Raw genomic sequence first — 20439 nt, 5'->3', positions numbered from 1 at the left:
CTGAAGCTATTTACCCACTTTGATGCTTGCAAGAGTATGAAATGTTCGGTTACACCTGAACTTAGCTCTTTCTTACTTGTTTTTTTTTTTTTTTGTTTTTGCTCAACTTTTAATGTTGTCTTCGGTTGCAGAGCAAATTATCGCACGGTTTACAAGAAATACGGCAAAGAGTTGATTTTATGACTTTTTTGTTGACATAACAGCCTAAGTGGATATCTACTAGAGACAACAACAGCAACAAAGAAGAAAAACCAAAAACAAAAAATCAACAACCTCCGCTTGACGCAAGGCTTGAGCTGCGGCAAAATAAAATCGCACACTCTCAATTATATATGAAAGTGTTGTGTGTGTTTGTGTGTGTGTATCTGCGTCTCATTGCCGCATTCAATGTGTGCACTTTGTTGTTATCTCGTTGGCTGTTGGCGCGCATTCATTGAACACATTGAAAAGGAAAGTTATGCGAGTCACTTAAGTCAGGCGAAATGTCAAGTGTGCGCATGTGTATGTGTGTTGAGGCAAGATTACTAAACAGCTTCGTCTGCGAATTTCGCAACCAAACTCCTCGACTGCAAATGATGTGCCAACAAAATACGCAGCCATTCCTTGCTCTCAAGCGCACTCCGCCCACCGCTGCCGACATGTATTACTCATTACACAAAAGTCGCTAAAACGGCTGGGAAAATATGGTTTTTTGTTTTTGTCAGCTAATATTGTTATCGCTAAACTTATCGGGCTGTAAATTGATAAGCCTACAAGGCAATTGTCGGGTTCAATTGCAGGTGACTGAGAGCAATCAATCGCATTCCTAACGCCGAACACACATAGACGAGTTATGCGAACGAAGAGATTAGAAACACATTTTTGTTATTGTTGCTTATAATTGGCTTGAGTAAGTGTGTGTAGAAATATGTTTATCTCTTCGGTGCGTTTGCCAGACGCATGTTTGTCTTCTAAAGTAAACTTCAAAGTCTATTAATCTGTGGTGATTCACAGCCATCTTTGCATCTTGTTCCAGTTTGGCAGATTTTTAGTACCAAAATTTCGAAAATAACTTAACCATAAAAGTGCCATATTATCTAAGACTTCGAGAAATGGTAAGGCAGTTGCCATCAAGGTCATTTAACGGTAGATCCAGAAAAGAAGTTTCGACTGTATCGAACCATAAGCACATTAAAGCAACTTTAACGCAAACAAAAATTATATATATCGGCCCCGGCCTAAGGGGCCATGACGCGTTGGCCCTTTCATTATTTATTATTATTATTATATATATATATATGTTTAGTAATCTTATATATATCGAAAGGGTCACAGGTTGCGGATAGTGAAAAGCCATACGGATTAGCTGTGAATATTTTTCTCTGTTTAATCAAATTTTTTGAAACACTAAAGAGTTCAGCCCCTTTCTATGGCCGAAAAAAATTATGTTCTGTAAAAAATTAATTATAGTAAGGAAAACGTTTTTACTTTACAATATATCTTGCCGAAATTTGGCATAGATTATTATTGCCCAAGGCAAAGCTATACATGAAGAAAATTTTCAGAACGGGCCACTATAGCCTACATACAGCTGGCATTCAAACTGAACGATCAAAATTAAGTTCTTATATGGAAGCTTCTTTATTTGTGAAGGGTATTCTAGCTACGGTGCAACCGAACCTTTTTTATTATTTATATTAAACAGGTTATTTTATAAAATATTGCTCCGAATTTGGCATAGCTCCAGCGCTAGCTTAAGTCAGTAAATATTTTCCACAAAAAACAAAAATGGTGCTTTCCGGGTGCTTTCCTTTTTACAACGTTGAAAGCGCCAATAACCTAACTATAACCATACTCACATACATAGCTACATATTTGGTAGCCATAAGTATGCAAATGCATACAGTAGCGTATAGTATGTACAGCAAAAAACAAAAACAAGACAAAACCTTTAAACGAGCGAAAATCAAGCAGCGCCAAATAAATTCAGATAACAATGTTAGGTAACCTGCCTGCCAGTTACCTACAGATCGCCAACAACAACAAAAACAAACGAAAGGCAATTCGCACACACAAAGGCAGTTGCATCTAATACGACAATGCCACGGACCAGATACACCCAAGCGCACGATACACTTTGCATTCATCGAAAATTAGCAGCGGATGCTGGGCGAGCGATGTGAAGAAGAGTGCTCGCTGTGTGTTGGTAGAGAAGCGTGACGCAAACCAGTCGAACCAGTTTCCACTTTTGGACAACACGCTCAAAGCAAAAAACAACACATTGAGGAAGAAGAGGCAGAATGGTAAAATAAATAAAAAGTCCACGAAAAATGCAAGACGCTTTAGGAATTTCGTGATTGTAAATAAACAAGTAAAAGCACAAATATACATTTTTATTTTAAGTATACTTAAAACATTTTAAGCATTTGCAGGTAAGCATCTTTACACATGTAAGTGTGTGCGCATGTGTGAAGATTCAGAAACTTTAAAGTCTGATGCTGTACAGCCACAGGAAATAGCAGCAAACGTTGACCTGTGTGGCAGTTGGGATTCGCTTTTTTCAGTCACTAATTATTTGCTTGAGTTTATATTTATTTTTGAAGTACATTTACATGCGGATATTGAAACTGATAATGACCGCATTGAAAAAAAAAATGCATAAAAATATATAAAGAAGTTTATATATATATATTTTTATATTTTAACATTTTTTACTGTTATTTTATAATAAATGACGATATTTTTAAAGCTTAAAAAGTATAAAAGTGAAGAAATTGAAAAGAAATATATACATACATACATACAATGCACAGATAAAAAAAAATTTTAACTTTCCAAAAAATGTTTAACGGTAATTTTTTAATAAGCTAAGACATTTTTAAGTTTAAAAAATAACACTCAAAATAAATTATTATATTAAAAAATAACGAAAACATAATTTTTTTTGTGATTTTTCAGCTTTCTTTTTTACATAATCCTTTAGTAACTGCAAAAATATCTTCGTTTATTTCTGAGTTGGGATTACCAAAGTCACTAAAATTAGCAAAAATAATAATAAATATGTACACGTGTTCAAATATAACGTCAAGGTCACCTCTATAATGGAACTGTTCCAGTTTTGAAACTTTGTAAAAGCAGAAAAGAAGAGAAAAAGTCTTCTGGTTTTGGAAAATACCAATTGTATAAATCAATAGTAGACCAATTGTAATTTTCAATTGGTTTAAAATAACTAACAATTTTCACAGTTTTTTTTGTGGAGAGATTTTCACTGTGGAGAGATTTTCGTTGTGTAGACCATTTCCAAGTGGAGAGATTTCAGAAAGTCTACAAGCTGGTCTAAAAGAATCGGCGATCTTGTTTTGAATGAATAACACCTGCGATGTAAGTAAGGCGGGTGGAAACGATTAATAAAGGTGAGATTATCAGAATTCGTCGTATTATTCTATTCGAATTATTACTATGTATTATTTTTTAATTTTTTTCTATAGTATAAGCGGTCTAATAGATTTTGACACAATAATAGCACTATAAGACAAGTCTAAAAACTCAACAGTTATTATAGGATAATTACTTTCAAATATGGGCTACTAAACGGAGATATTTTTTACTACTGAAAGTAAAAAAGTTAAGAGTTATACCCGACAGTAGTGCGTTAAAGATAAGTAGGGTGATAATAGACGTCGTCAATCGTTTTTTGTTGTTTTTTTTTTAATTTTTAGGAACATATATATGTATGTATTATATATAGGTATATTCTCAGATTATATCGTATGTTATTGTAGCGGCAGAAAATATGCGGAAAAAAATTAGGTTCCCTTTTCTCGAACAGCTGATCAAAGGATATGTCTTTACGATAATAACTACAAATATTTTTAAAAATATTTCAGGTTAAGTCTTCCCCAGAAACCCCAACCTTTTTTTCGTTTCAGGTGGCCTATATTTTATAAACAATTATTCCCTCGCACCCTGAACAATACAATAATATATTCCTTTACATAAAACAGGCTTTTAAAAGTAAAATTGCAAAAAGAAGAAGAATCAGAGTAAAATTTTAGAATATAGTCGGGTATGTAAACTCGTAGCCTCTATAAGTCTAAATCTGCAAGTTTTCACTAATCGATACCAACGCAATATTTGCCGCATTCTCTGGCCATTTGCTGCGCACAAATAAAACAACTCTATGTGCCGCAATTCTAAAACGCAAATGGGGCTGGCTCGTGTAGAAAAAATTCACTCTAAAATGTAACATGTATATGAATCAAATCGCAAATTCCTCAGCATCATAAAGTCAAAAGATAAGATATTCCAAATGGCTAATTTTGATAATAATCAATCAAAATATTGCCGCCGCTTTGTTTGCAAAGCAAAACAATTTCTACCTGCATTTTAAAGCAGCGAAAATTGCCTTTTAGATACCAGAACTGCGAGAACAAAAGAATAAAGTTGAACGCGACGCTTTTGTTTCAATGCCGACAACGCAAAAAAAAAAAGTGAATTTCGTATTTCGCATTGTAAGAGTGTGCGCCTGTGCCACAACGAGCCAAAGTAAGTGGATGTGGAAGAACACACACACAATCATTATTATTAATATTTTTTTCTACTTGCAGCCTTTCAATTTATTTTCCTTTGCGCGCACATACATACATACACATATACATAAGAAGAATTTTGAGTCGCGGATGCGCGCTTAATGGATTCAGCGTCTGCGAAACATTGCATGCCAGCATCCATCGTCGCGCTTTTTCCCACCAGCAACCCAAGCACTCGCTATTCCACTCCACACGCTCCTTAACTCTTTTGCGCTTCAATCTTTATATAAACTGGATTTTTGATGTGCCGTTTGTGGCCCTTTCAGTTCTACTTCACGTCTGGGTGCGTGTGTGTGTGTGCGGTTTTTTTTTTTTGTTTTGTTCCAGCGACATTCCTTGGCATCTTCCTTTCTGTGCGCGGCGCGCGCAACATCTTAAATGCAATAACAACAATAACAAAAGCGAAAACAAGCATAAGCAGCAGAGGCAACAACAACAACAATGCGCTGGCTGTGAACAATGAGAAATTGCTTCGCATTTCGCCACACCGAAGCGGAGCAGCAAAGCAGGCTTATCCTTGCTGATCCTTTGCAGTGCTTGTACTTTGCCGTCGCTGCCATGAAATGAGTGCATCGCGTAAGTCCTCTGTCACTGCCGCACCAGCTGTGCACTAATTTGCTGACTACCACTCATTGCTGGGCAGCGGCGTCGTGTTCCTTGATGGTTGCCAAGCAGCGGCTAGAGCAGCTGTGACAGCCGCAGGTATTGAGTTAAGTGGAGCAACATATTTTTGTACACACATACATACATACATACATATACACTCTCATTTGGTTTTTGTCGTTGTTTTATCTTTTGAACATTTTTCCACCTTTTACAAGAACTTCAGTAGAAGCTGTAAATGTTTGTTGTTGTTGTTAATTGTGGTGATAGAACTTGTAAGTTGGCTTTGCATTTGTTTGTGCTTTATGGCTTCGCTTTGCAGGCACCAACTTGCACGGAAAAGCGGCACAAATGAAAGAAGATGAGGCAGGTGAGTCTGAATGCTTGTCTACAATGTGGAGCGCGGTGTTTGGCAACGGCGGTAAGCGCACAAAGGTCGGCTGCAATTCAAAACTCAAAGCTTCTTTGACAGCGGTAATTGAGATTAGAGCTTGTTTAGCTGTGTGATTGGCAAACGATCTTAAAGCGACTTAATAAAACACATATATTAAAGAATGAAAAAAATTTAACAAAAATATTTTATGCAGCACAACTCAAGTACTAACTATGGAACAAATGATAATGAGTCACCCATTACGATAGTCACTCAAAGAGACTTCTGAAAGTTAAGGTGAGTAGGGGGACCATTTGTGCATGTCGGTAAATGTCAGTTTTTGGGGTACGCGTATCTAAGTTATTTTTTATAAAAAAAAATTAATTGTTTTTTTTTATAATTTTAATAAAAAATACATTTTTTTTGTATTTTTTTTGTTGCTAGTAAATTGTTAAATTGTACATTGAACGCACCTCAAGCAGTAAATATTTTACAAAATTTTACTCCAAATATAATATACTGCGACTTTTAACGAGTAGGTTCCAATATCTTCTCTGAAACAGGTTTTTTGTTCCAATCGGAATTTTTTAACGATTCTTTTTTTTTATCCGCCAACCTAAATATTCTGTTATTATATTAATCACATCCCAGATTTTCCGAAATGTCAACTATCTGAAAGGGTTTTTTGTTATAATTCGGTATGGTTTAGACCAGGATTATGAATTTTATAATTAACAAATTTTGCATTAAAAATTAAATTTTAATTTTTTATTACCGAGGATTAAAATTAAAATTTTCATTTTTGATCCCGTTGTTGGCATTAAAAATTAGATTTTAATTTTGTTTCGTTTGGAATTAAAAATTGAAAATCTAATTTTTTTTAATTTGAATGAAGTACGCAATCACGAAAAAATTATAAATTTTAAAACAATTTCTTTTTTTTAATTTTTAATTATATGCTTGGGACTAAAATTTTAAGATTTTATTTTTGATTCCGGTAAAAAAAAAAAAACTAATAAAAAAAAAAAATAATAATAAAAAATTAAAAACACAAAAAAAAATCTCATAATAAAAAAATTTGTGGCGTCTTAACTACGTGAGTTTATTTAAAAAAATTTCGTTTTTATTTATTAGTCCGATATGTGGATTTTTTTTTCAATGCGGTATTTGGCATTACAAAATAAAATAAAAATTAATTCAAATCTTAATTCAATTATTATATAATTGCAACTCTGATTTAAACCCTATCAAATATAATATGTATTTGGTGATCCTGAGATTAAACGATTATTAAAGAAAAAACTTCAAACATGAATTTAAAAAAAGAAACCATCGAACTCAAATTAAGCATTTTCAGTTATACTAAATGTATGAAAACCGTTTCCAAGTGTCTTCCATATGATTTTATTATATTATTTTTTTATGGGTGGTTGCTTAGTCTGAGGGTAAAATTTGTAGATTATAACAAGTAAGGAAGGGCTAAGTTCGGATGTAACCGAACATTTTATACTCTCGCAAAGTCAAATGGTATACTCGTTTGAGATTTCTTTGTGGATTGACTGATATTTTCGGTAGAAGGTCAACTATAGGCACTGGGGTCCACATATTCAGTACCTAGGGGCTTGAACAGTTTTGGTTCGATTTAGAGAATTTTTGGTCACAAGGTGGCATACTTTAAACGTATTATTCACGCAAAGTTTTACCCCGATATAATCATTGTTACCTGATTTGCATAGTGGAAAGTGAAAGAATCAGATGGAATTTAAAATGGTGATATATGGGAAATAGGCGTGGTTGTAGTCCGATTTCACCCATTTTCGCACTATGACATAGAAACATGAAAAGAACGTTACGCACTGAATTTGGTTGAAATCGGTTAAGCAGATCTCAAGATATGGGTTTTCTCCTAAAAGTGGGCTGTGCCACGCCCACTGTCTAATTTTGAACGCGGTTCCTATAAAGTCATCTTATACCATCTCAGAGATAAAATTTAATGTCTCTGGCGTGTTTGGTGCTTGATTTATCGCGCTTTTAGTAGTTTTTAACAGTACCGTTATATGGGGAGTGGGCGGAGTTGCCACCCGATTTCAACTATTTTCACACCGTCAATAGAAGTGCTAAAAACATTTGCTTCCAGTGAATTTTGTTATTATAGCATTAGCGGTTTAGGAGATATGCACATTAAACCTATTAGAGGCGGGAACACGCCCACTTTTTAAAAAGAAGTTTTAACTGCAGATGCCCCTTTCTAATGTGATCCTGTGTACCAAATAACAGTCTTGTATCTTATTGCGGAGCTTAGTTATGGCAAGTTATTTGTTTTTGATTAATGGCGTTTTGTGGGCGTGGCAGTGGTCCGATTACGCCCATCTGCAATACCAACCGTCTCACGGTACCATGAAACATGTCTACCAAGTTTCATAAAGATATCTCAATTTTTACTCAAGTTAGAGCTTGCACGGACGGACGGACAGACGGACGGACAGACAGTCACCCGGATTTAAACTCGTCTCTTCATCCTGATCATTTATATATATATAACCCTATATCTAACTCGATTAGTTTTAAGTGATACAAACAACCGTTAGGTGAACAAAACTATTATACTCTGTAGCAACAGGTTGCGAGAGTATAAAAAAATGATATACCCACTCAAAGAAAATTAAATTCAAGTTTGAAAGTTTAAAACTGCATTTCCTCATACTATATCTTTTTTATTATTTTTCTTTTCATGAAGTTATTGCAAAGTGTCAATAGCCGTTATCCCTATCCCCTTATAAGTATAATTTTCATACTAACCTCAAAATGTAAAAATATATGTCAAAAAGATTGGCTGGTGTCACTCAATAAAAAAATGCACATACATACGTACCTACTCATATATGTATGTATGTATGTATGTATGTGTCACATGGGCAACTCTGACCATATTGCACCCACAGTCAGATGAGCGCCCTCAGCTTGTTACCAACAAATTTTCGAAGGCCAATACGCGCAGCGCAGCGCTGTTGGCCCTGAATTTATTCCTTCATGCGCCTAAAATCTCGCACAGCGTTAACATTGAAACATGCTCTCATTGCAAGGAGAAATAAAAATCAATACGAGCACTGAGCGACAAACGGGACAAGGTAAATGTGGAAATAAGTATTACAAAAAAAAAAACAAGAGAAAATTAATGCAAAAAAGAAAACAACATAGAAAACAAAAAACACAGCTGTGCGCCTAAAAGCAGATTATTGTTGCGCATTATTTTGATAGAATTTAGAAATCCAGCTGAGCTAAAAATTAATTGGCTTTCGACCTACAAACCGCATACACACACACATATATATACATATACATATATATATATATAATATATACATGTATACATGCTTGTATACCAATACGCTCATGCACTTCATTTACTCTCTTTATAAATTTACATAGGTATTTATCGATTAGTTGGTCAAATTCATCACTCACTTCTCAATTCACACACACTCACCTTATCTGATGGAATTGTCCTGCTCAATTTCTGCGTAATCACCGCACCGCCATTGCTGCTTACCACAGATGGTGTAGTTACGATGGCAGCATTCACTGTAGAGCCAGCGGCGCCCATAACGCCGACTGCCGAAACCGAACCGGTGCTAGAGCAGCAAGACGACGATGAACCGGACGAGCACACCGATACGTCGGTGTGATGGCGCTTCATGCTGCCCGGTGTGTTCGTGGAGATGGTCGTGACGGCCACAGCGGTTACAGTGCCGTCAGGGGTCGAGAATGACGTTGATGGCCTTGCAACGCCGCGTTGTGAATACGAAGTGTATTGATGTTGTTGCTGTTGCTGTTGCTGCTGCTGCTGATGTTGCTGCTGCAACGGGGGATTTTGTTGTTGGTACGGATGTGAGTGATGCACAGCAGCCGAAGTGGAGGCCGAGGCCGATACTGAAGGTGACGAGGATGTCGACGATGACGGGGTCAGTAGTGAGTGTGTTGATTGATTGTGAATATTGCCCGCATTGCCACCGCCACAGCCGTTACCACTGAAGCTACTGCCGTCATTGCTGTTATTTGGTTTATAGTTATTACCGTTGCCGTTGCCATTGCCATTAGAGTTGCCGTTGCCGTTACCGTTACCGTTGACATTATTGGTGTTACCTACTGCTGTGCCAGACTTCATGGAGGTAACACCAGTGACGCCACTAAAAGAATTATTCGATGAAGATGAGGACGAATGGGTGCGATGACGGCTGAAGTGAGTGAAATTATTGGCCGAATTGGTGTGATGATGGCCGGAGCCAGCGCCAGCGCTGACAACAATTGCTGTGGTCGTATGCTGATGCGGATGATGTTGATGTTGATGCTGATGCTGTTGATATTGATGTTGTTGAGGTTGATGTTGGTGCCGGTGGTGGTGGTGGTTATGGTGTGATTGATGGGATGGCAATGGCGCACTCGGAGATGTGGGTGTATCAATAGATGAAGTTGTCGACATTATCGCTGCTACTGTACCGCCAACAAAGAAATTCAGCAAATGTACGTTTTTAAATTTTCGATTTTTTAATTTTTATTTTTATTTTTGTATTTTTATTACGCTGTTATTGACCTTGAGCGAAAACTCAAATTTAGTGCTGATACACAAAATTTTATAGAAATACAAAAAAGTAATTCAATAAAATAAAGTTCACAAAAAGAAAAAAATTAACTTAGGCGCACAAAATTGAATCTTTCATAGAATTAAAACCATTACAAAAATGATAAAATTTCTGATATTTTGTTGGACATGAACATCAGAGCCGCTACCAAAACCGCCTTGAAATAAATTTGGCCAATTGGAAAATCTATTTAATCAACACTTCCCAGTAAAAACAAAACAAAAATTAACCAAAACAAATTATTTTTAGCTATTTATTGTGTAATATCTATGCACATGTGTACACAAGTATATGCCTATGTAATATGGCAATGAGCCGCAACGCACCAATGACGTCCGCGTCCTCGCTGCTGATGTGGTAGACCTTAGCCTCCGTTGTAAATAAATAAAAGAATTCAGAATGCCTAAGGCAAAAGATATTGACATGTAAACATATACTATGTCTGTATGTATTCATACGAAAGATAATGTATATTGGGTGTGGGCGGCTGTGCTGACCAGTGTATTTTTACACCTTGAAAGAAATATATTGTATTTTGCACATTTTAATCAACTAAAAAACGCACAACTCTTTAAAATACAAAATTATAAACAGCTTTGATGCAAAAATTCTAATATATTTTGGTTGTACAATGTAACATTATTATTATTTTTTTATTTATATTTGGACTTCTTCGTCTGTTTTTCAAAACTGCAACAATACACACATTCGTACATGCACCAACAGCAGTGGAAGTACGCTCTCAGCTGCTTTTGCGCGCTCTCACTGCTTTTGCTCTACGTTTGACTTATATTTTCCTTCACTTATTTCCCTCTAAACAAATTCACTACACGATTTGTTATTATTTCATTTTTTCCTACAGGAACAACATTTAGCAACACTAATTATGATTTGATAAGTTTTCACATACACTTAAAAAAAAATATACATTAAAACATACAAATATTGTAGTGGCCTTCGTTTTGCTTTAGATAATCGCAATAAATTTTCTTATGGCATATACAAATATTTCTATCTTTTCATGTCCACACAGTTGTACACAAGCGATTTTCATCTACCCATTAGGTTATTTTTTTCACGATATTTTGCTACTTTTTTTTGTGTTTTCTTGCTTATCTCACCTCTTCAGATATTTACCAGCCAAAAGGCGATTTTTCATTTAGTGTAGAGAATTAAAAGTTGTTGGCAGCGAAAACAACACGATACGTCGCAATTGTAGCAACAACATAAGCAACACACAATGAGCAATTTTTGTTTCTTTTACTTTACAATATCACTTAAACCATAACGAATTAGTTTATATTTTTTCCAATTTGCACAAACAAAATATAGTCGTACTTATATTATTTTCCTCTTGCTTCTTTTTCGGAGAAAGAATTTCACGCTTTGTATTTACTTAAAATCCTTTCTCTATAATTTTCTCCTATATGAATCGATTTACACAAATTTCCCGAGCTCTCGCAATAAAAATCGCACACTCGACCAATAAACACTGCAGCTTTGTGCAGCACACAACAACAAAATGTTGTTCTTTTTACGTTGAGCACACATACGCACAAAACTCAGTTTTAAATTAAATGGTTGAATTTTTTTTATTAATTTATGCGTATTGCAATTATTTTTTTTTTGGAAAACTCTTTGCTTTCATGCGCGACTTTCCGCTCAAACACATTACAAAACTTTAATGCGAAAAAGTTTAAGCCAAACGTTGCTTTTCACCGCCGTCATCAACGTTACAAAAGCGAACTTGCGAACTTGCGTACTAGAAACAAGGATGAAATGATGCGAGACTCTTTGAATTGAGAGAGAGCTGTCAAAACCCACATTTTTTATAACATTTGCCAATCATGCCACTGTCGAACGAAAATGGATTGGGTATTATAAAAAAAACTTGGGGGTATTTTGCATTTCGATATTATTTTTAGGTGCTCCGTCCCCGAGTAGGCTTATATAACGCATATACATCCCTATATACTTGTATTTACATCATAAAATTTTTAAAAAATCACATAACATAAAAAATAGCATATAAATAAAAAAATTATAACAAAGAAACAATACAAGTCATAAAAAAAGATCATGGTTTTATAATGAACGTTTTAAATTAAATTAACAAATAAAATTTAGTTGCACGTTATTCAAAAGTATAATAGGTATTTGTGTCGTTCCTTGAAATTTCTTTTCGCACTGCTTTTGTTAGCTATTTTTAGCGGGTTTATTTCTGGCATCCCGCCTTTTTTAACATCAGCTGTTCGAAATTCCCTGATTTTAATAATCAGGGAAAGAGAATAACAGAAAAATCAGCGAAAATGAGAGAGTCTCGCATCATGTCATCCTTGCTAGAAAACTAGCAAACTAGCAAACCAACCGCTCACCACAACAACAAAACAATGTGTGCTGGGCAATTTGCAGGCGACCAATGTAACCAGCAGAGTCCAATATCAATTGGCAGGTTGCAAGAAAAGTACCAAATATTTTATCGATTATCACCAGCTGGGTGTCGGTGGTAAAATATTTATCGTTGTCTTAACAATCGGATAAATCGTAAAGAATATTATTTTGTTTGTTAATTTTAGTAATTTACAATGAGAATTAAGCAACAGTATAGCGAAGCCAACAATTTATACAAGTTGAGCACTAGTTAATAAAAATTTCCAAACATTTTTATATATCGGAGTAGAAATAATCGATTATTTCTGCATTAAAAACATGTGGAGAAGTAAATTAATATATATTCAGAGATTGGTCAAAATATATATAATTCGATAAAGTTGTCTATAAAAATTACAGATCTATGTACATATGATATAAAATTTGAAAATTGTGAATACGTCTATGTATTGCTGTTTTGTTAAGAGAGGCTACTTGTTTCAAGCTAATCAATCGGTAATAACATTAATTTTATAATAAAATAAAAAACAAATTTTATAAAAACTTTGCTTTCTGTTTATAATAACATAACGTTTGCCGTGCCATCTATCGACTACTAGCTAGTCACAGCGATAGTGAGTGATTGGACCTGCAAATTAAATAAAATTCAATTTATATTGTTTAACAATATAGGAAGAGATATATATTAAAAAATGCATAATACGGTAATTCTACTTACCTAAAATATAGAGTTATATCTACTAGGTTTCTTTCGTTAAAAATTCAATAAATTTGCTGATTTTAACCACCATTACTGTGGCAGCATTGTGTGCACGTCGGACAAGGAACGGTAGTGAATGGTAAAATAGTAATCGCTGTGAAAAAGTTTAATTGTAAATAAATTTTCTAGTGGTAATTTGTATAAAAGCTACGAAATAATTTAAAGTATATAATACTGTTAAGGTGCGCCATGAATAAAAAGCGGCTGAAAGGCAATTATAGTCTTAAAAATTGCGAATGAAAAAGTGATTAATGGTTGGCTATTGAGCAAAACGCAAAAGGACCAAAGTAATAGTAAAGTGGGAAAAGAAATGTTAAAATGATTGTTTAAGAGGAATGAGGAAGCAAGGGTTCAAAGAATGTGTCAATAAAAAGTAGCCGAAAAGAAGCGCTAATAAAGCGAATGAGGTGGAGTTGGAATAGACAAGAATGAACGGGAGTAAAGGCAACGCCATACAAAACGAAAGAACAAAGCTAAAGTAGACCGCAGACGCGAAATGCGAAAAGAAAAATGTAGAAATTTTTAACGGGTTGCAAAAGCAGGTTGATTTATTATTGTAATGCTTTTGTTTTTACTTAAAGGGTGACATATTTACAAAACTTAATGGGTTTTTGGTAATGCTGTGAAATCATAATATATATCAAAGTAATACCAAATATTTCCAGAGATATACCACATGTGCTCAGATATTATTATATTGCATTACATAGCCTAGGTCATTGAAATATTTACTGCGAATATTTCATTTCGATCTACAAAAACAACAATTTTTATTTTTACTTAATTATAGTATTTTACCTTCAAATCCATTTTTTTTTTTTAATTTTTTCTTTATTATAAATTTTTTTTTTTATAGATATATCTGACTAGCATTCATTATAACGGGTGTATGGTTTGTTTAAAATTTCTATTAGTAGTACTTAAAAATGCAGACCTGTTTTCTACGAAGGAAGCAGGCAAAATAGAATAAACGAACGTAAAGAGAAAATCAAACTCGTTGAGGGGGCGCAGCGAAAATTTGGACAGAACAATGCAAGGAGGGCGAAAAAACGCAGTGAAAAGTAAAGCGCACGGAAAATTTTCAATTCATAAAAAAACTGCTCATTAAAAATAAGGCAATACAAGTGATAAAGTGTACTAAGTGCAAACTAAATAAAATTTACGTTGTGAATTATTGGAGTATGGAAGGGTTTTATAAATTTTGTATGAAAAACTAACTTGCTAAAATAAAATTTCCCACACGCGCACACAACCAAACGCACACACACGCGGATACCGCACAAAATCTCAAACAAAAAGGAAATCAATAAACGCAAGAAGCGGACCGTAGTAGAAGCACAAGTGGAAGTGGAATTTAAGAAGAAGCAATAGAAAAGGTGAAGGTGAATTGAGTGCGCGAAAGTCGGAAAGAAAAAATGAATCGTAATAAAATGATGTGAAAATGCGGGACATTAAAAAATTTCAGCGTGGAGGCTGAGAACTGTAAGAAACTCTCGACTGATTGACAAGAAAATCAAGAAACAGACGAATTAGAGAAATATATGATTGTCTTGCCAGTTATTGTAATAGTAGTTCGCATAAAAAAATTATAAAGCAAATAAAGAAAAAGTTGATTTTATTATAGCCGTTGAATAGTAGTTACATTGAAACGAAAAATTCCAATTTAACAAAGGATGGAAATGGCCAGCAGCGCCGCAAATGGGTCTGGCAGCACAACTTCACACAGTGGTGTCGTGGGCAATACTTTGCCATCTCTCTTTGTTAGTGATCATAATGGCGGTAGCTCATTAGTTAATAGCAAGGATTTAGATGGCTTAATTGCTATGAACGATAGCGCACTTTCACAACAAATCGAATTTATTCTGCAAGAAGCTCCCATGGAGCATGATGACAATGATATTAACGATCATTTAAATAATGACGTATCTGCGAATATAAATACAGTCAGCAGCGTTAACTCTAACCCTACCATTAAACTACAAAACCCACCGAATATAATAGTAACAAGCGCTTCCGAATTCCCAAGAGCACATGCGACCAGTGACGGTGCCGCGGCGACAATTGCAGCAACACAAGCAATGGCGCAACATCATTTGTTGAATGGTCGTCGGATCATCATACAAACAACACAAACATCAAATATGATAAAAGAAGAAGAAGCGGATCCCGAATTAAATGATGAAAACTTACAAGATATTGAAGAAGAGGAACAAGCTGCTGAAGCTGAGGAGAATCAATTGCAGCTCCAGCATACATCAGATATAAAAATGGAACAAGATGATAATGTAGAACAAGAATTTATTAGAAGTGGTATAAATTATATAAGTACGCCCACGATAACTGCACACCATACGCAACTGCATGGCGCACAAACACAACAAATAGTTTTACCGGCCGGTTCAATAGTAGGTACAACAACGACAGGCCGCACTTTGACAGTGCCCGTATCCGAAGCGTTGGCACAACTGCAACGTCGACCGGTATATATCAGTAATGCCATGGGTGGCATGACTGGTGCTACTTTCGTGCGTATGCCAGCTGTGATAAGTCGCAGTCCTATGACTGTTTTAAATGTAGTACAACAGGGTGTACCCGGTGGTGGGCCAACACAACTTATCCTACAGGCAACACCTGTATCCAACACAGGTACGCAAATGACAGTGGTTACTTCTAGTCCAACTGCAGCAACCACTGTACCCACATTACCACCAGTATCAACTGGCGTTACAGAAGTGGCAGTTACTGCCCCTCCACCAACAATAATGCCGGCATTAACTGCTGCAACACCAACACCAGCACAATCTACATCCCCATCGACAGCATCATCATCATCGCCATTATCGTCTTCTGGTCATGTTGCGTCTTCCACCGTGGTAGCTACCACTGCTGCTGCTACGACGACCCCGTCGGCGGCAGCGGCCAAGAGTAGTACAACTCACGCCACCTCAAATGGTAGCGGCAATACCAACTCGACTTCCAGTGGCAACACAACTGGCAATTATCAATGTTTTTCATGTGTGGAAGAGTTCGAATCGAAAGAGCTATACGACATTCATGTTTCAGGTCATGCTAACAATATGAAATGCGCTATTTGTAATATGGTTTTGAAATCACTCAAAAATTACGAGAAACATTGTCTGCGTTGCAAGCCGTACGAGTGTCAGATATGTGGACGTGTTGTACGTTTCCGACCGAATTTCATAAAGCACATGCGTGTGCACACAGGTCAGCAATCCGAACGGCATAAATACAAATGTGACGTTTGTCACAAGGAGTTCATGAGTTTTGAATATTTCAAGGTGCACAAAAAGATTCACAATGAAAATGTGAATTTAACTTGCGAGATTTGTGGCAAAGTATTTAGCGCGTTGGCGTCACTGCGTGGCCACTCCAAATTGCATTCGGGTGTGAAATTGCACAAGTGAGTAAATGCATGCTCTTTTAGCGGTACTTTTTTTTTACATTTACATTTTCGTTTTTAAATTTTGTTTACAGATGTGATGTGTGTGGCAAAGGTTTCGGTCAGCGTTACAATTTGAAAATTCATGCGCGTACACACACCGGCGACTTTCCCTTTGAGTGCAAAGTGTGCAAGAAAAAATTGCATACACAATCTTCGCTACAAACCCATATGCAAGTGCATCAGCGCGATCAGAACTCACAAGCCACCAATACGGCAAAGAATGATAAGAGCACAGCCAACTCCACAGCGTCGACGTCAGCAGCAGCGACGACATCCACAATTGTAAAGCTGGAGCCACAGGCAAAAGATGATGGTCCAAGTACCAGTGGCATGCAACGTCATTTGCAAAAGCAATTACTCGAAGATATGGAAGATGACAACTCAGGACTGAGTGATAGTATTCAAGGAGGCGGCAATGTTAGTCGCATTGTATCCACATCTTCTTTGACCACCGGCGGTGGCCAGTGTATGCAAACAACTAACGCTGAGGATTCTTCAAATGAGTCTTCCAATGCATCACACGATCTAAAACAACAACAATTGCGGCAACAACCACTGTTGGTGACACCCACACGCACCATTGTCATCAAGAATTATATGCAGAACGAACAGGGTGTCGCACTGGCACAGCCACAAACGCAACATCAGACTAACGTTATACAGAGTAATAACCAAAGTGGCAGTATTACGCTGCAACAACAATTGTTGCGCAAGACGCCTATAATACATTCTACCGGCGGCGCTGGCACACTCTCCTCCGCTTTGGCGAGCGTGGTGCAACAAATCGGTAAGCGGGAGTAGTTTTTAGCCAATTGCTATACGTGTTGTAATTCTTTTTGTTGTTGTTGTTGTGTTGTGTTCGCAATATTTTTATATACTAACGATTTCATATTTTTCTTCATCTTTCAATATTATAGGCACCTCGCCCTCGCCATCGCCTTCATCCTCGTCGACATCATGTTCCTCGTCAGTGGTTGTGTCGAAATCCGGTGCTCCGCTCTCGCTCGCATCCACCGCCATTGGCACCTCCACTATCCGCAGTACACGCAATCACTTGTCACAATTCAATTCGTCTATATCGTCATCGAGCAGCCACCAACGTACGTTACAGCGCAATAATAACCACCGAAATCATAACAACAACAGCAACAACCACCGGCGTCGACATCCGACACATTTGGACGATGATGATGATGACGATTTAGATGATTTTGTCGATTCGACACGTACGCATCATCGTTCGTTGCGTGTGAATGGTCAACATTTTGATGATGACGACGACGATGAGAAATCCTCCCCGTCCTTGGCCACAGCGGCCATTATCAAAGTCGAACCGAATCTATATTCGTCGGGTTCGGGCGATAATTCCAATGAAATGCTCATTAAAGAAGAGGTCATGTTCGAGGACTCGGCCCATCATTCGCCACACTCGCCGCCAAGTTCGAAATTTCGCATGTCGAATTTCGATAGCGATTTGGATCATCATGTCGATTTGAATCATTCGCTGCCGCCATATGGAAATCTCTTTGACCCGCATTCCATACCCGATACCATTCCAGTGCAATTGTATCCAGACGATGATGATGATTTTCGTTTGGATCACAGCTCATTGGGACCGCTGCATCAGACATCATCGTCCACCACCGATGGTGATTTCATTAAAAAAGAATGGGTCTACGGCACTGGTTCTAATTATACGATGAACGGGAAATTCGGTGATGATAGCGATGCACTTTGTGACTCGGCGAATTTCATTTACGACTGAGCAGCAGCAGCGCCACATTCGATCAGCTGAGCAGTGTGATTGATTAACATGAATCGAAAAGTATAGTTGTGAGTACGCCGCGGACGACGTTGTTGATGTATACAAATCGAAAATTATATATATACACATACATATACGACGTGTGCCGACCAGAAGGAAGCAATGATAAAGTTGCGTACAACAAATGCCAATATTAGCAAGTATTTTTTTTCTGTCTGTATTGTTAAACGAAATTAAGCTAGAAATTCTTAAAAACCCCTAAAACACTCAATGTAATGAAAAATATTGTTATTTTAGTGTTAACCGACACTTAACCAATTGGATGTCAAATTCGAAAAAAATAACCAAACAAAAAAGAAAAAACAAAATCGTAGTAGTGAATACGCGCTATGTAGGCAATGCAATCAGTAGTTATAATAATATTACATACATATATATGTACACGATTTTGACTGACCGAAAGGAACTGCTGCAGGAAGTGGCTTCTTCCATGACACTCGTTTCGCAATCTCAAAAATACACTAACTCTCTTTCGAACTCTTACTCTCACTCACTTTCACTATCTCTCTATCTATCTTTATCTCAAACTGTTTTTGGCTAGCACAAATGATTTTAGTTTTAGTAATAATTAATAGCAACAAGCATACATATAAAACATATTTATATATATATATATATAGCGCATAAGTGTATAAGTAATTAACGATTCTCTAACGTATTTATATGTGTGTAAATATTATTGCAAAGTACTATTTTTCTTTTTATTAATATTTTACTAATTTATTTTGTTTTAAGTTGATCGATTATAATTTGGTGAACTTGCGTGTGTTGTGCGTAAAATGTGTAAGTGTAAAATTTTGACTAAAAAAACGATGCTAACATTTTGCGAATTTTTTACTTTATTATTGTTGTTTTCGAGATTTAGATGCGTATCTGCGTTGTTGCCTAATGAATGCATGCATTATAAAAAATATCATGAATCGTGCTTTTTTTTTTATACAACAACAACGGTTTTCAGCTAGTGAGCTGTATTTTGGCTAACGGGAGTTATTGAGGTGGCGAAACGTCTTTTAATGAAAACTTTCGTTGCCTACTTTTCAGCGCCAAACAATTTTTGTTAAATTTCAAACAACTAATTTTGAATAATTTCAAAGTTCTCGTTCGCTGCATTATTTCTGTTCTTTATTTCGACGGTCTCAAAATGATTAATTTTTTTGAAACATACGCTTTTGAACTCGTTTTTTTTTAATCTTAAAAAATTTCATTTTCCAGGACATATTTTAGTTTATTTTTACATTTTTACTAAATTTTCAAAGCTTTTGGTATTGTCAAAAAATTTTTAAACTATTTTTCGAATACTGCATGTTGTTGTACAACAACCCTTCGAGATTATTTTAAAAAAAATTGTATATGTGTCTGAGAGCAAAATTCAAACAAATAGTTTGGAAAAAAAATAAATTACAAAAAAACTTCTAAAAAAAATAAATTTCTAAAAAAAAAAAATAATTAAGTGTTGTTGCTCTCCGCTTAAGATTAATAATAATAATTAGTAATTATTGGTTTAAGAAAAAAATTGTATATATTTGAGATATCGTACATACCGACATTCTGAAAAATAATGTATTTCGTAAAATTTTGTGTAACATTTGCACTAATCACACACACATACACGTGCGCGCATTTTTATTTTTTTCTTAGTATTAGTTGCTAGCGTACATTGATCATGAGAATATAAAACAAATTTAATGTAGTATAATTAGCGAAATAAAAGTGAAAGTGAAGGAAAAATTCCAACAATGAACATAACAGTACGAAATTTAAATACATATTAAAGTTATTCATGCGATTCTATAGGCCTAGAATGATTTGACAGTCC

General features: G+C 35.8%; 2 protein-coding genes and 1 long non-coding RNA gene across 8 annotated transcripts in view; 1 reads left to right on the top strand and 2 right to left on the bottom strand.

Moving 5' to 3' along the window:
• UBL3 (ubiquitin like 3) overlaps window positions 1-11951 on the bottom strand; it is a 107326-nt gene extending 95375 nt beyond the window's left edge. Inside the window, exons 1-2 of one of the 5 annotated variants that reach the window (XM_036368990.2) lie at window positions 11306-11951; window positions 9032-10160 (exon numbers count right to left, since the gene is read on the bottom strand). In XM_036368990.2, the coding sequence (XP_036224883.2) occupies window positions 9032-10024 (993 nt within the window). In that variant the 5' untranslated portion in view covers window positions 10025-10160; window positions 11306-11951. Of the gene's footprint in view, window positions 1-9031; window positions 10161-10890; window positions 11096-11305 lie in introns of those variants that run through there. The other 4 variants (XM_036368989.2, XM_036368993.2, XM_036368994.2 and 1 more) reach the window with 4 other exon arrangements.
• A 967-nt stretch (window positions 11952-12918) lies between these two features.
• LOC138857245 (uncharacterized) lies at window positions 12919-13415 on the bottom strand. Its single transcript, XR_011396321.1, has 2 exons — window positions 13294-13415; window positions 12919-13203 (listed from the first exon to the last, which is right to left on the bottom strand). It is a non-coding gene; the product is annotated as an uncharacterized lncRNA (long non-coding RNA).
• Window positions 13391-19558, top strand: LOC106615366 (uncharacterized). Of its 2 annotated transcripts, none has more exons than XM_014231551.3 (4): window positions 13391-13447; window positions 14192-16756; window positions 16831-17585; window positions 17716-19558. In XM_014231551.3, the coding sequence occupies exons 2-4, from the start codon at window positions 15009-15011 to the stop codon at window positions 18561-18563; spliced, it is 3351 nt and encodes a 1116-aa protein (XP_014087026.3). In that variant the 5' UTR covers window positions 13391-13447; window positions 14192-15008; the 3' UTR covers window positions 18564-19558. The 2 variants fall into 2 exon arrangements, with proteins under 2 accessions (XP_014087026.3, XP_069965506.1); XM_070109405.1 differs by having other exon boundaries at window positions 13436-13517.
• Window positions 19559-20439: the final 881 nt, after the last annotated feature.

This window comes from Bactrocera oleae, chromosome 5 (genome assembly GCF_042242935.1).
Source record: "Bactrocera oleae isolate idBacOlea1 chromosome 5, idBacOlea1, whole genome shotgun sequence".
Lineage (NCBI taxonomy): Eukaryota > Metazoa > Arthropoda > Insecta > Diptera > Tephritidae > Bactrocera > Bactrocera oleae.
This window is presented reverse-complemented; position numbering and strand designations above follow the sequence as displayed.

Excerpts from the sequence above, each read along its gene's own strand:
- LOC106615366 (XM_014231551.3), top strand. The coding sequence starts at position 15,009 with ATGGAAATGGCCAGCAGCGCCGCAAATGGGTCTGGCAGCACAACTTCA. Across the intron at positions 16,757-16,830 it reads TCGGGTGTGAAATTGCACAA|ATGTGATGTGTGTGGCAAAG; the intron begins GTGAGTAAATGC and ends TTTTGTTTACAG. Across the intron at positions 17,586-17,715 it reads GAGCGTGGTGCAACAAATCG|GCACCTCGCCCTCGCCATCG; the intron begins GTAAGCGGGAGT and ends TCAATATTATAG.